At 49.5% G+C, this 14,903-nt stretch overlaps 1 protein-coding gene across 2 annotated transcripts in view; it reads left to right on the forward strand.

Annotated features, from left to right (window-relative positions):
* Positions 1-14,903, forward strand: part of LOC119160827 (uncharacterized) — a 34,065-nt gene that overhangs the window by 16,560 nt on the left and 2,602 nt on the right. For both annotated transcript variants that reach the window (XM_037413076.2, XM_075880746.1), the window contains exon 2: positions 12,054-12,237. In XM_037413076.2, coding sequence (XP_037268973.1) covers positions 12,091-12,237 — 147 coding nt within the window. In that variant the 5' untranslated portion in view covers positions 12,054-12,090. The remainder of the gene's footprint in view (positions 1-12,053; positions 12,238-14,903) is intronic.

A 14,903-nucleotide genomic window follows, 5' to 3' on the forward strand; every position in this document is an offset into this window, starting at 1 on the left:
TTACGTGACACGCATATCATGATTATCATGTTTGGACGTGTCATTTACCTTCGTCTTCCATTCACGTCACGTGATTCCGAATTTGGTAGATGTGGAGCTAGCGATAACGGCCACGAGAGTGTCTTGAGCGTGGTATGTTATCATGTTCTTACATTACATGCATATCATGATTATCATCTTCACACCAGTCATATATCTTCGTCATGTATCACGTCGCGTAACGCCAAATTTGGTATATGTGAACCCAGCGAAATGACCCCGAGCGCACCATGAGCGTGAAGTGTAGACATGACTTACATGACATACTTTCCGCGTTAGGGTCTGTCACTCATGTTCTTCATGCAGTCATGTCATACCATATCATTTTTGCAATATGTCACGTGAACAAAACCACCGCAATTAAGAGCAGCAAGACCATGAAATGTATATCATGACATACGTCGACATGATTTTCATGTTATGACTAGTCACTTATGCTCGTCATACAGTCATATTTATGCCATATCAACTTTGGTATTGCCCCACTATAGTGGTTTAGTGTCTATGGTACTCGGCTGCTGACGGGCAGGTCGCGGGATTGAATCCCGGTGGCTGCGGCTGCATTTTCGATGGAGGCAAAAATGCTCATATACAGGGTGCTACAGCTAAAAAGCACCAAGCAATAAAAAAATTAAAAATGAGCGCTACGCGTCTCCAACTAGTGCGCTATAGCTGTATGTACCGCGTCAGAACATTTTTTTGATCCACCAAGCTCACTAATTAACAAAAATTGCTTAATTAACTTCTTAAATACTGACTCTAGAGAAACAATTTCGATACAAAACTTGTAGCTTTTATCAAAAAATAACAAAATTTCAGTTTGCGGTAAGATAACAACGTTGGTCATTTTTTTCCGGGGTTTGTTTAAAGTGAGCAAAATAAAAAAAAAAAAACACGTTATTGCCGCCTAACGCGCAGCGCTTTTAGTGCCCTCAGATGTAAGTTGGAGGAATTAGCAAATGATTCTCACGCACGAAAGTCGCTTGAACAGGCTATCGGTGACCACGATTGACATTAAAGGCCAACTCTGGCGATTTTTCGAGGTCAATAGATTTAAATGAAGTAAGGTACGTTCCTTTGCACACTTAGGTCATTTATGCTATATTACAGGCTTGATTGAGAGATGCGCTGACTCTTTGCAGATGAATTTTAAAGATTGCCTCGAAAATCTCACCTCGTTTGCCAGAATTATTGGCAACACTGTCCGTGTGACGTCATCTTTGGCATGTGAACGGAAATCACGCAGCGTTTATTGTGCTGGCCACAAGGTGACGGCGGCACCGTTTGACGCAGGTATAGCACGGGAAAGCTTTCTTCCTTTACTCTGTGGTGTTTGGCCAGAGCTTCGCTAGTCTGGCTTTCACAGTTTTCATACTACGCACCGGCGGAACCAGTATACGGCCTCCGGTTCTTACCAAATAGCACGTCATATGCAGACAGGGATCCCGGTTAGGTTTCGGTTTTGCACCTTTTTGCTTATTAAAAATTATTTTCCGATTTCCTGAGCATTTCAGCTATTGAGCTCGTGACAAGAATGTCTCGAGAACATAAAAACACTATTACCTTGACATGGTCAGAAAATCGCCGGAGTTGGCCTTTAAGCGATAGTTGGAAGGTACTATGAAAAAAAAAACTAAGAAAAAAAGAGGGAGAAGAAAGAAAGAAATAAAGACAATAAATTTCAACGAAAAAGCGGCCGCCACGTGCAATGCGATACAAGACCGGAGGCAGCATTTGACGCAGCGCAGGCTTTTTTCCCCTTTCTTTTCGGGCCAACGATAAACATGATAGAGGCGAAGTGGGTGACATTTCGATGAATGGATATAAAAACTTCAGCGGAAATCATTCCAGAGAGAGAGAGGAAACTTTATTAGAACTTGGCCGGCAGCTTGGTCTTGGTGGCCTCAGATGGCGGCGCTGAGTCCCTGAACTCGGGCGGCATCTTCGGCCTGCCGGACAGCCCAGAGCTGGTCGTTGAGCTCCGAGCTTCTGAGCGCCGCCTCCCAGCGGCGGCGTCGCCGACGGAGAAGGTCCCCCGCGGCTCCCGCAGACGGGACGGCGGCGGGAACGAGTGAGCTCGAGGCTTCCTGTTGCCTGGTATTGGCAGCCGCCATAGGCGCATCGCGAACGGCGGCCGTTTCTCGACCATTGTTATCGGCGCATTCCCAGAGCATGTGGCGCAGCGTTGCTCTGTGCCCGCATGCTTTACATAGATCGGTAATGTGTAAGTGCGGGTAGCAGTGGCGTAAGACGACCGGGCTGGGGTAAGAGTGGGTTTGTAGTAAGCGATAGCTTACGGCATCGTGTCTGTTTAATTTGTCATGCGGTGGCGGGAACTTTCGCCTTTCCAGTCTGTAGTGTTGCGTAATATCTCGGAACGTGATGAGGCGATCACCCCACGACCATTGTGGTCTGTGTTGTCGCTGCGTGTCTGTCAAAGTGTCTCGATCCGGCAGATCAGAAGCCCCGTTCTCGGGAGCGGAGGCGGCGGCCACGGAATGTGCCGCGGCTCGGCGAGTGAGACCTCGAGCCGCGGCGTGGGCCGCCTCGTTGCCCGGAAGCGGGACATCGGTGTGTGCCGGGGTCCAAAGGAGGAAGACTGTTAAATTTTGTTGTGGCGATCGCGACGCTGAGTCACCATCACCGCACATCTTAAGGATGCGGGCCGCTTCCCGCGAGACGCGGCCGCGCGCGAAGCCGCGGATTGCTGCCTGCGAGTCGCTGATTACGATCGTAGCGTTCGGCACCGTGGCGATTGCTAGGGCTATCGCGGCTTCCTCGGCCGCCTCCGTATGTCCCGTGGTCACCGTGGCGCTCGCGAGGCATTTGCCCGCACGGTCAACGACCGCAGCGGCGTGTGCGTGTCTCCCGTCCCCATATCTCGCGGCATCTACGTACACAACTTCGTCGCTAGTGCCGTACTTCTTTTGAAGGTCACTAGCTCGCTGGTTACGGCGCCCGACGTGGTGCGTCGGGTGCATATTCTTAGGAAGCGGCGGAACAATTAGGCGGTCGCGAACCGAGGCAGGAACATCCGCTTTTTCTCCCTGCTGAGTGTGGTACCGGATGCCAAGTGACTCGAGGATGTGTCGACCCGTCTTAGACCCCGACAAGCGTTCGTTTTGCGAAACGACATGGGCCTCAATTAACTCGTCGAGTGAGTTAATTGTGCAGTCCAAGTTCTAGTAACTTTTCAGTGCTCGCATTCAGTGGAACTCCAATTGCTCTCTTGAAAGCCTTTCGTATTATACATTCGATCTTGTTTTTTTCTGAGCCTAGCAATTTGAGGTAGGGGGCAACGTATGTTATACGGCTTATTGCGTACGCCTGCACTAGACGGATCGCGCAGTGTTCGCGCATACCAGTACGTCTGTTCGTGATACGACGTAGGAGTCTGATCGTGTCGTCTACCGAACGACGTAGTCTTCGCACCGTCTCACCATTATGGCCGTTTGCCTGCAGGTGTAACCCCAGAATTCTAATTTTGTCTACGTGTGGAATGGGAGTGCCATCTGCCAATAGAACGTTTATTTTGTAGCACTCCCTTTCCTCGTCGCGCGGGGTTTTGCGACCTCTACTTGTAGGTTTGTAGATTAGAAGTTCCGACTTGGTTGCCGAGCATTCGAGGCCCGTTCCTCGCAAGTACTCCTGAACTTTGTCTACTCCTGCCTGGAGCGTACGCTCGACGTGACCATCACAACCTCCGCCGGGAACCCAGAGGGTGATGTCATCCGCGTAGATACTGTGATACAATCCTTGTATGCCTAATAATTTCTCGGGTAGCCCCAATCGAACAAAATTAAAGAGTAATGGCGAAATTACGGAGCCTTGTGGCGTGCCCCTCGAGCCCATCTCAAATTCTTGCAGTTCCACATCTCCAACGACGACGCGTACGCGTCTGCCGGCAAGGAAGTCACGTATGTAATTATATGTTTTTTGTCCTAGTCCTAATGTTTGAACTCTGTTTAAAATTACTTCGTGTTTAACGCTGTCGAAGGCCTTTTTAATATCTAGGCCAAGGATCGCCTTGGTTGAGCTGGTAATGTCATCAACAATGTGGTGCTTCAGCTGAAGCAACGCGTCTTGTGCGGAGAGATTGCGGCGGAATCCTAGCATGGTGTGCGGAAATACATCGCGGACTTCGAGAAAGTCAGTCACGCGTTTGAGGACTGCGTGCTCCAGAACTTTTCCTACACAAGACGTGAGCGAAATTGGCCTTAGATTATCAAGCGCAACCTGCTTGCCCGGTTTAGGAATCATGATAACTCGAGCTCTTTTCCACGCTTCAGGAAGGGAACCACGTTGCCAGCACTCGTTGATATAAGTCACAAATCGGGAGATTGACTCGTCATCTAAGTTGCGGAGAGCCTTGTTCGAAACCCGGTCCAGGCCGGGCGCCGATCGGGTGTTTAGTTCAAAAAGGACTGCCCGAATTTCCGCTTCGCTAAATTCGGCGTCTAGTTGGTCATTAGCAACGCCGTCATAATCTGGGTGTTGGACGCTCTCTGCCGACTTAAAGTAACGGTCACGTATTGCACCGAGCAGGTCATCGCCTTTATGATCGTTCACAAGTCTCCGAGTTTTATGGCCTTGTGCGGCACGAGTATCTTCCGGATCCAATAGGTGCCGGAAAAGGTGCCAAGCACTCGCCCTGCGCATCTGTCGCTCGAGGCCGTTGCACAGGTCTTCCCATTGTGACCTACAGACTTGAAACGCATGTTCCTCAATTTCTCTGTCTAACCGTGCTATGCGTTTCCTCAACGCCCGGTTATGTCTTTGGCGTTTCCACCTCTTGAGTAGGGCTTGCTTTGCTTCCCACATGTGTAGGAGCCTGCTGTCGATTACTTCGAGCTTCGCTTCGGGCGGGATGTGGCACGTTACCGCGTCTACGTCCCGATTGAGCGTCGCGGTCCACTCGTCTATATCCGTGATCGGCTCGTCGCCCCGCCCGCCTTCTGCTCTCTTTTTGCGGAACGCGTCCCACTGCACTAATTTGAGTTTACGGCCTGTGCTTTCAGAGTATGTTCTACGAACGCTCGGGCCCGTGTCTACCGTAATCTCTATCAGAGAGTGGTCACTCGCTAAGTCCTCCTGCGTGTTTTGCCAAGACGCCGCTGTGACATTCGACACGAACGCGAGGTCCGGTAGCGTGTCCGCGCTCACGCTGTTACCCCGGCGCGTCGGATCGGCGGGGTTCGCGATCAGTTCAAGCCGTTGGTCTTGCGAGTCTTCCCAAAGGTGTTTGCCCTTGAGCGTTTCACGCGTGTATCCCCAGGCCCCATGGGGCGCATTAAAATCACCCGCAACTAGCAGAGGTGCGCCGTTGGCGGCCGTGCTTGCTCTCCGGAGCATCTCCCCAAATCGGTGCTGTAGCGTGGGTTTACTGTAGACGTTAAGTACAAACAGGCCTCGGCCGCGCTTAGGAATTAATTCTACAAAAACATGCGGTATCCTTACGCACTCAAGTTCGCGCTGCGCCACCGTGATGTTACGTCTAACTAGCGCGGCGGCGACCGGCGCCGGACGCGGCGGGGGCGACGGCAGCCACCGCGGTCGCGCCGACGACAAGAGCGGATCGCCCCGCCCTCGGCGACCCGCGGCCGCCCCCGGCGCCCCACCACGCGCCGAGCGCTGTGTAGCACGTTTTTCTTTCCGCCTGTTGTCCGCCGCGGCCGCATTTATGGCTTTGTAACCAGCTAGTTTTGCCGGATAATTTGTTTCCTGCAAAAGGATAATGTCCGGTTTCGTCTCACGGCTTCGAATAAATTGCTCGAGATTTCCCCGCTTCCTCCTATATCCCCGGCAGTTCCACTGCCAGATCGTGTACTGTTGTTTGTGAGTGTTAGTGTGAGTGTGCGCGTGTCTAGCCATGGTGATGCTTGTGTTTAATTTAGCCCATCGCCGTCGAGGCGACTGGGGTGCGGCTGAATCTGCAGCTCGGCGTCTGGCAGCGCGTTCTGCTGCTGCTGACTCTGTTGCTGTCTAGCGTAGGGCTTACTCACCGTTCTAATCGGTCTGCCCGCAGATGGCGGGAGTCGCGCTTCAATGTTTTCTATGCGCGCCGTGTGCGCGGTGAGCATTTGTGTCATTTGTTCAGAGAGCTTAGCTATCGCACTATTGAACATGTCATTCATCTGTGCCACCTGTTTAGCAAAACGTTCATCGAGGCTGGTCTCGATAGTATCGATTTGTTTCTGTAGCTTATCATAACGGCCAAATCGCTGTGTGGATTCGTGCCTGGCAGGATCTAGTGCTATCCTTTTCGCGATACACGGGCGGTCTTCGCGTCCGCCTGCCCCCTCTCCCGAACTGCTCTCGTCATCCGTGTCCATCTCCGCCGCCTCGGGTCTCGACGGAGTCGAAGACCGAGGCGTCGGTGGTGGCGGCGCCCTCGACTGTTGCTGCGGTTGTTGCATTCGTGGAGCCTCTCCTTTCAATTTGGAATTTTCCGCTCTAAGGGCGGCGTTCTCGCGTTTCAGCTCTGAAATTATCGATTGTAATGGTCCTAGGCGTTGTTCTAGCGCTCGCTCTACCGCTAGCTTGAGCTCGCTCCCACCGCCGCCACCGACGGCGGGACCGCCAGGACGTCCCGCCGAAACAACGCCGCCGGCGCGATAGGCGGCTACATCCGCCCATCTCACCTGCTGCCATGTGCCCATGGGTCCTTGTTGTTGCGGCTGCCGCCACGTCTGATGCTGCTGACTTTGTTGGATGCCTTGGTTGACAGCTGCGGCGCCCGGAACGGCGCCACCGCGCGTTTTCGACATGCTTCTCGGCCTTGGTGTCCGGCTGCGAGAGCGGGACCGGGATTTACCGCCGCCGCCTCTCGCGTCTCGGCTTGTCGAGCGTCCTCTTCGGGTGGCGTTGGATGAATGACTGTCAAACGCCGGATAATGATTGTAGTAACCTCCGTTGCCTTCGGTGCTAATGCCGCTGTTGTAGATGCTGTCGGACGCTGCGGCCGCTTGCTCTTCTTCACGCCGCTTTCGCTCTAGGCGGCGACGCTTGACTATGTAAGGAGTCTTGTATCTCGCCTTGCAGACGCGGTCACCCGTGAGATGATCCTTGCCACACAGTTGACACCGCGGCTCGCAGCGATGGTCAGACGGTGGGTTACTGCTTCCGCAGCCACGGCAAATCTTGTCGGCAGGGTTGGGACACACGTCGGAGCGATGGCCCAGCCTCCCGCACGCGTAGCACACGTCGATGTGCTTTCTGTAGAGGGAGCATCTCACAAGCATAGGTCCATAGTATACGTGTCTGGGAACATGGAAACCGTCGTACAATACGATGATGTTGTCCGTGGTGCCCATTCGCTTGGCATGCAGCACGCCGGGGTTGCGCTGCGTCACTAGGTTGTTAACGATGTCCTCCGGGCTCTCGTCTTTGGAAATGTTCCTAATCAGGCCCTTGGAAGTGTTCTCCGGGGCGGCCTGATAGGCGTTCGCCTCGAACTCTCGGTTCCCGATGCAAAGCTTGCTGATGGCTCCGTAGCGTTTGGCTCTGTCCGCGGACGGAGTGCTGAGCACCACGACGTTCTGTTTAATGTTTAGGCAGATGCTGTCCTCTCTAGCCGCTTCTCTACCGATACCTGCCGCGTTACGAAGGCAGCAGTAAATGCGATCTATCTTGTATTCAGCCCCGTTGAATCCGCCGCGGGGGCGCACAATGATCCTGTAGTCATCGGGCGGTAGCTCTGGCATTCGGCTCGCCTTAGCGAGGTGCTGCAAGTAACGAGCACACTTCTTTTTATTCTGCGCCGCTGTGGCAGTATCCGGGGCAATCCCTGTAGTCTCCGCGGCAGCCGCCTGTTGCTGCGTCTCCGTCTTCTGGTCTTGCGCTGACTCGGACGCGCCGTCGGCCTGTTTCGTTCTCTTTACGCTGCACCATCCTGCTCCCTCGCCGAAATCTTCCGGCCGAATGTCCTCTCCTTCTACCTCTACGACATCCATTTAGCCCTGGCAAAGGCCTTGTACGCTGCCGTCGGGGATCGGGAGCTCCGAGGAGGTCCGGCGACACGTTAGGCTTGCAGGCCCCACCGCCGCAGCGGCCGGCCTATGGCGTGCGCGGAGACGCTGGACTTGGCGTTCTTGCTTTCGTGGTGGAATAAAAGGCGCCAATAAGTGGCTAAAAAGTGGTCCCACCTGGAAAAACTTGGTGTCAGGGAAGTCCTTGAGACTGCCGCCGATCGATGGTGAGAAGCGTTTTCCACGATAAATTCGACAATCCACCGAAAACATAGGAAAGTTGCGGAGCCGACGCGCAACACGTCCGCACTCCGTGGCCCCCTAGCGGTGTCCCCGAAATCATTCCAGAACTTTTTTTTTTGTCATATCTGCATCGATTACGTACGATTGCTCTGCTGAATACTTGCAAGAAATACAACACGGCTGGCTGTGGGTTCGAAAGTTTATTGCTCGCACTTCGTCTCCATTTAGAAATTTATGTTAAGTACCTGTCTGTTAAAGCGTAGTGCGTATAAATAAACAGAACGAATAAAAAAGTGTTCTGTGCTCTTATATATAACTCGTAAATAGTAGGAAAGCTAGGTGTTGGAAAGAGATCAGCGTAATTGCCAAGTCCAAAGCACCTTTATTGAGCCGTCATGGGCAGTTACATCAGCCCCTATACACAACCTACATCGAGTCAGCACATTTTCTGTCGCGTTTCGTAGCATTCGTGGAGTATTAGAGCGGCCCACATATGCCATTTTAGACTTCAGTCTTGTAGTCATTGTCGTCGCTTCGGTGTAGACGTAGCCTTTAGTGTATCCCCATTGAAAGAAATCTAGCAGAGTCAAATGTGGGGATCTTGCGAGTCATTCTACAGGTCCAAGACGGCCGGTCCATTTCTCAGAAAATTCTAGATCAAGCCACGTTCGAGTCCACGCGCAGCTGTGCGGAGGAGAGCCATCTTGCTGGAACCAAATATTCCCAAGCTGTGCTAGAGGGAGGTTTCAGGTGAAGTCACTAAGTGGGCCATTTAGTATTTCGCTGATGTAGCGTTCTGTGGTGAGTGTTCTATCGAAAAAGACCGGGCCAATAATTTTGCCGTCGTAAATGCCGCACCAAAAACTGAAAAACCGCTGCATGCACCCGGTGTTGTGACTGCAACAGCCAGTGAGGATTCGTAGCGCTCCAGTAATGACCATTGTGAACATTGATTTGGACATTGCGCGAGAAGCGAGCTTTATCGGACCAGATTATGTTCTTCAGGAAGCCGGGATTACCTTCTTTCTGTATGAGTATCCAGTTGCAGAAGTCAAGACGTCTTTGCAAATCTCCGTCTTCCAGCTGTTGATGCAGGTGAACATGGTATGAGTGAAGTCCTCCGCTCTTGAGTACGCGCCAAACCTTACTGCTGGAAACGCCGGTCTCAGCACTCACGTCGCACACGCTTGCGTGGGGATGGGCTGCCATGTGAGCCAGAATGTCTGTTTTAAGAGACTCAGTCACACCTTTCGTGCGCTGACGCCGCTTTTTGAATTAACGTGCCTGTCTTTAGCGTTTCGTAATTTCGCACCAATGTTGAACTATTTACCCTAATTTCTGGGTACCATCTGTGAAATATTCTTGCCGCCCCGCCGCGGTGGTCTAGTGGTTAAGGTACTCGGCTGCTGACCCGTAGGTCGCGGGATCGAATCCCGGCTGCGGCAACTGCATTTCCGATGGAGGCGGGAATGTTGTAGGCCCGTGTGCTCAGATTTGGGTGCACGTTAAAGAACCCCACGTGGTCGAAATATCCGGAGCCCTCCACTACGGCGTCTCTCATAATCATATGGTGGTTTTGGGACATTAAGCTCGACAAATCAAATCAAATATTTTTGCCGCCTCTCTCCTGTTTCCGTTCGCTCGGCTGAGGGCAAGAACCATATATTCGCAAGTTCTTCATTAGCGAAACGCATCGTTCCAGTGGGCTTTTTCTTGTCAAAGCGTGTAAAAAAATAAATAGTAACTGCGCACCACATACATTCCCATCGTGCTTTTTATATCCTTCTTTTATCAAAATGTTTGTCATTGGCCCGAAAAGAAAAATAAAAAAAGTGCCGCCATATCCACGAAGTGAATGATGATGAGTGGGCGAAGCTCTGGAGGAAAACCTGGTAAACCATGAATCTTCCGTACATTTTGCCTACTCGATTTTATTACAATGCTCCCCCTAGCGTACGTCGCCGCACTAAATCGAACGATTGCCTTCCACCAATGACACGTGCCATATGTGACATCTTTCCTATTTTATAACATCTCGCATCTTTCATCATCAACTACAAGTACCGCCGTCTAGTTTATAACATCTTGCATCTTTTCATCATCAGCTACAAGTCCCGCCATCTAGTGAGCACTAAAAGAACTAAACGAGAGGTGGCTACATGCAGGAGACGGTGCCGCCATCTAGTGAACACTGCAAGAACTAAACGAGAGGAGGCGACATACAGGAGACGGTACTGCCATCTAGTGGACACTGCAAGAACTAAACGAGAGGTGGCTACATACAGGGGACGCACAGCCCACGCCTTAAGGAGCTTCGCCCCTAAAACGTCTGCGTAGCGCCGTATGCTGCCTCCGGTCTCGTATCGCAATACATGTAGCAGCCACTTTTTCGTAGAAGTTTATTGTCCTTGTTTCTTTCTTTCGCCCCCCCCCCCATGCCCATTTTTAAAAATCCATGATAGCATCCAACCATCGCTTAATGTTTATCGTAGTCCCCGATAGCCTGTTCAAGGAACCTTCGTGCGTGAAAAGCCTTCGCTAATTCGTTCAACTTACATCTGAGGGTACTAAAGGCGCCGCGCGTTAGGCGGCAATCACGTGGTATATTTTGAATTTCGTGCACTTTAAACAAACCCTGGAAAAAAATCAACCAGCGTTATCTTACCGTAAACTGAAAATTTTGTTATTTCTCGATAAGAGCTACAAGTTTTGTATCGAAATTGTTTCTCTAGAGTCAGTATTTAGGAAGTTCATTAAGCAATTTTTGTTAACTACCACGCTTGGTGGATCAAAAAAATTATTCTGACGTGCTACATACAGCTAAGAACAATACTGAGCTAGCTGGAGACGCATAGCACTCATTTTAATTTTTTTTATTCCTTGGTGCGTTTTAGCTGAAACACGTACCCTTATAGTTTTCGGTTTGTGGGCACCGAGTTGGGCTGTGACGGGGCAGTGTAGGTCGCTTGGTCACGTGACGCTGATTATCGTCTGCTCTCACACAGACGTGCTACACAATCACCCGCAAATTAAACGTGCAGTAACCGTGATGCTTTGACGGTATGTATACATAGCGGAGGTCTCCAGAGGTCCCTCACCTCAATTTAATAAGATGTGCGCACGGGAGGGTGGTAAGAGGGGATGCAAACGTAGTCCCACGCACTGACACTATAGGGATGGGGTGCTGCGATTTGGTGGGGGGGACGTGAAGTCAGCCTCATACTTTGGCATAATAGGATGGGGGTGCGCTGCGACGAACCATTGTCCACTCGAAAGGGGAAACCTGCTCCCGCCTATGCTCACTACAGATCTAGTGTGACGTCAATGCAACTTTGGTTTTCCTTCCTACAGAGCCAGGACAGTTCTGAACGCGCTTGCGATGGGCTTTAGTCGAAATAACGGCATTTAGTTACGTTTTGGAGGTTAATTTAAATATATTCTAAATGTTTGCTGCCTCCGACCATTCGTGTGGAGTGTCCTAGCATACAGAGGCGACCCACAAGAGGCTTGTTTTAGACTCAAAATTTGATGGCACCACCCTTTTGAGTACAACACATCTAAGTAAGATAAACGTGACATCAACACGGATTCCCTCTGAAGAAGTTTCATTGTGCTAATCATGTGTTCCGCTTTTTCTCGAGCAGTTACGATCCCAATTGTTGTGAAACAGTGCTGCTGACCACCTTACTTTTCTCTCTTTTGCTTGTTTGAATCATTTATTTGTATTTGGAATCTGTTTTTTGCATTTAAATTAAGTGTTCACAAATAATAATAATTTAAATGAGATGATTGTTTTGTTCCCAGTGGTGCATGAAAGCCTGACTGCAGCTAGAGTGGCACGATGATGGATGCAGGAACCCACTTTGTGGAAGTGGTGCCCGAGGACATGCAGACCCTCGGCACTGAAGAGGAGACTTCGCCTTCTGTGTCGATGTCTATGGTCTCCTCCTCCTCCATGATCAACATGAACAACTTCATTTACTCTCAGGTGACAATCCAGTTTGGCTGGCAACTTACCACAGATGTTGTAAAATAGTTACGCTTCCCATTTAGTTCAGTCCCTCAGGCCTTTCTCTCACCTGCCCTCACTTTTGAAAAGCCCTTGTGGTGCTGGTGCGCCTTCAGTGGAATGTGGAGTGGTGAACGCACTTATAAGGATACTGAACAAATATTTTAAAAACTTGTAAAAACATCGAAATTGTACTAGGAAGATGGCACTGGTCCTATAAACAAAGTTTAGATCATGTATTTTTGAACAATTGGCTGTATTTTTGCTGGATTGTAAGTATGTGACAGCTGCCCATACATTATGTCACATTCTCCCAGGCACGTGCAGGGTCCTCCTCCGAAAATACTCCAGCCGAGAGGTGCTCTCCATAGGAGTTCTGGGAACCGTAGGGAGGGGGGTTTGAGAGACATGGTGGTATTGTTGACATGCCACCTTCTCTAGTTCAAAGCGTGGCCACTGGACATGTGAAAAACTCAGTAAATTCAATATTTTCCTCTACTTTCTACCTGAAATGAATGTTCTGTATATTACTTTCAATGCACAATCTTTTAATTTGGCTGAAAATCTTGGCGTCAAACATTTTATTCAGCGTTCCTTTAAAGGAGAACTGACACAAAGTTTCAAAGGTTAGATAGTGAGATAGATTTATATGAAGAACACACACATCTACAAGGTATCAAGGAAAGAATAGTCTAGAACATATTTAAAATAAATTTTAAAGTGCACGCTGCACGACTGAGCAAGATGCAGAGCCCCTCGCGACAAGGACATCAATGCAGGGCCAATGTAAGCAAACCTACATAACAAGTTAGTGTTCTCTGGTTGCTTGCACTTCCTTTGATTTTCTCCTCCACACCTGCAGCTTCGCTTGTGCTGTGACGTCGCCAGCTGCGTTTACCTTTCCCCCGGAACTGCTCCGGCCTAGCTTTGTGCTCTTAGAAATTAGAACACACTGACCACTCTAAAAATGTCTCTAAATAAAACCATTGTGCACTCACATAAACAAGGTTTCTAGCCAAGAAAAGTGGGTCATAAGCTACTTAATGCAGGAAAACAAAATCATGGTGCAAAATTTGTGTCAGTGTCCCTTGAAAGCTAGAGAAGCAGTCTGTAGTCAAGAATGGTGGAAAATAGTCTTGCTGAAAAGCCAACTTTGCAAATTTAATTGCTAAATGGTTCCCCATATCTTGTATGCAGCTTTAATTGCTTTCTCAATAGACAGCTTGTTTGTTGCAGCAAAAACAAGAGGCCCATCGTAATCATTTCAAGGTTGCTTGAAGTTGGCTATAGCATCCACAACAGGCAAATAAGAGCCAACTGATGTGTTTGGTTAGTGAAGCTAGACAGTGCAGTTTTCGAAAAAAAATTCTAAGCAAAGTGTAGCTCCAGCTGTTTCGACGACCTGGAGTGCTTGAAGTAGCAGTTGCTCCAAAGAAGTAATGATGAGCTCTGCTTGTTTCTAAGGGGCACATCGCTTTGCTCTTAGCATGTTGTTAGTTTACATGCCTGTGGTCTCCAGGTGCTGATTTGTGGTCACATAGAAGGAGAAATAATCTATTATAGCATAGTCATTCCACCAGCAGAAGTAATGACCAGATCACACTGTAGGCCTACCAGAAGGAGCCCCCACTGTTGTTCTACCTGCTTGTTTGGCCACGTTTTCATCAGGCCATCCCTAGGAAAGTGAAAGTGCTGCACACAAATAAAATTTTTCATCCCCTACATAAAATCGAAATTTCGTAGAAGACTATTGGTCTTCTTGATAAAGTATAGTAAATAACGTTAAATGCTAGCAAAGAATAAGGTTGGCACCTCTGTGGTTTTAGACCAGCTCAATGAGTCAAGATAGCAGGTCGGTTGCCGGTGCACATCCAAAGCTAGCCACCATCAACAGTCTTTCCAGCATACTGGTTGCACAGAAGTTGCTATGTATAAGCCTGTGGAAAGCCTTACTTTGAGTAAATTAGTCAATTTCTCAACCACTGATGGTGTGAACATGCTCACATAGGAGAAAAGGGCACTGACGGAAACTCAGCTATTGATTGCCACTAGTGTGGTTGCAAACTATTGTTTACGCAGTGCACCGTAGCATTCCATGATGCTGATCAACACTCACAGGAGACTGTCGAGGCATCTGAACTGGAACGAAAGGGTAGAGATTCCGCTTACGCGATCTTTCGAGCATTGACCATAGAAGGAGATAGCTTTCTTGAAAATTGGTGGCTGTGTGCCGGTACGCTGCGCAGTTGTGTGCCATTTTATCCAATAGTATATATGCGTCGCCTAGACATACTAAACTTTCACTTGGAAGTTTGCACCTGTCTTTTCATCTATATACTTTGCATGCAATCAACGGTGGTCAAGTATACAGCACAAACAGTGCTTCCAGGCTGGGCATGTTTTGGTGCCTTTGTGGAAGCTGGAGAGTGGAATGTAGTTGCACAAGTGATTAGAATGCACTCTGCTTCCACCATGGTGATGCTGCTTTATGCCATGGCCATCCATATGCAGCTCCACGTGCATTGGTCTACAGCTGATCAAAAATATGCGTAAACATTTTGCATCCGCCTTGAGGAATTTCTATATATATTTTTTTCAGTATACTATTATCGAACTCTGCTTGCATTGGTGCACTCAGAGTTTTT

The sequence above is a fragment of the Rhipicephalus microplus genome, chromosome X (genome assembly GCF_043290135.1).
Source record: "Rhipicephalus microplus isolate Deutch F79 chromosome X, USDA_Rmic, whole genome shotgun sequence".
Lineage (NCBI taxonomy): Eukaryota > Metazoa > Arthropoda > Arachnida > Ixodida > Ixodidae > Rhipicephalus > Rhipicephalus microplus.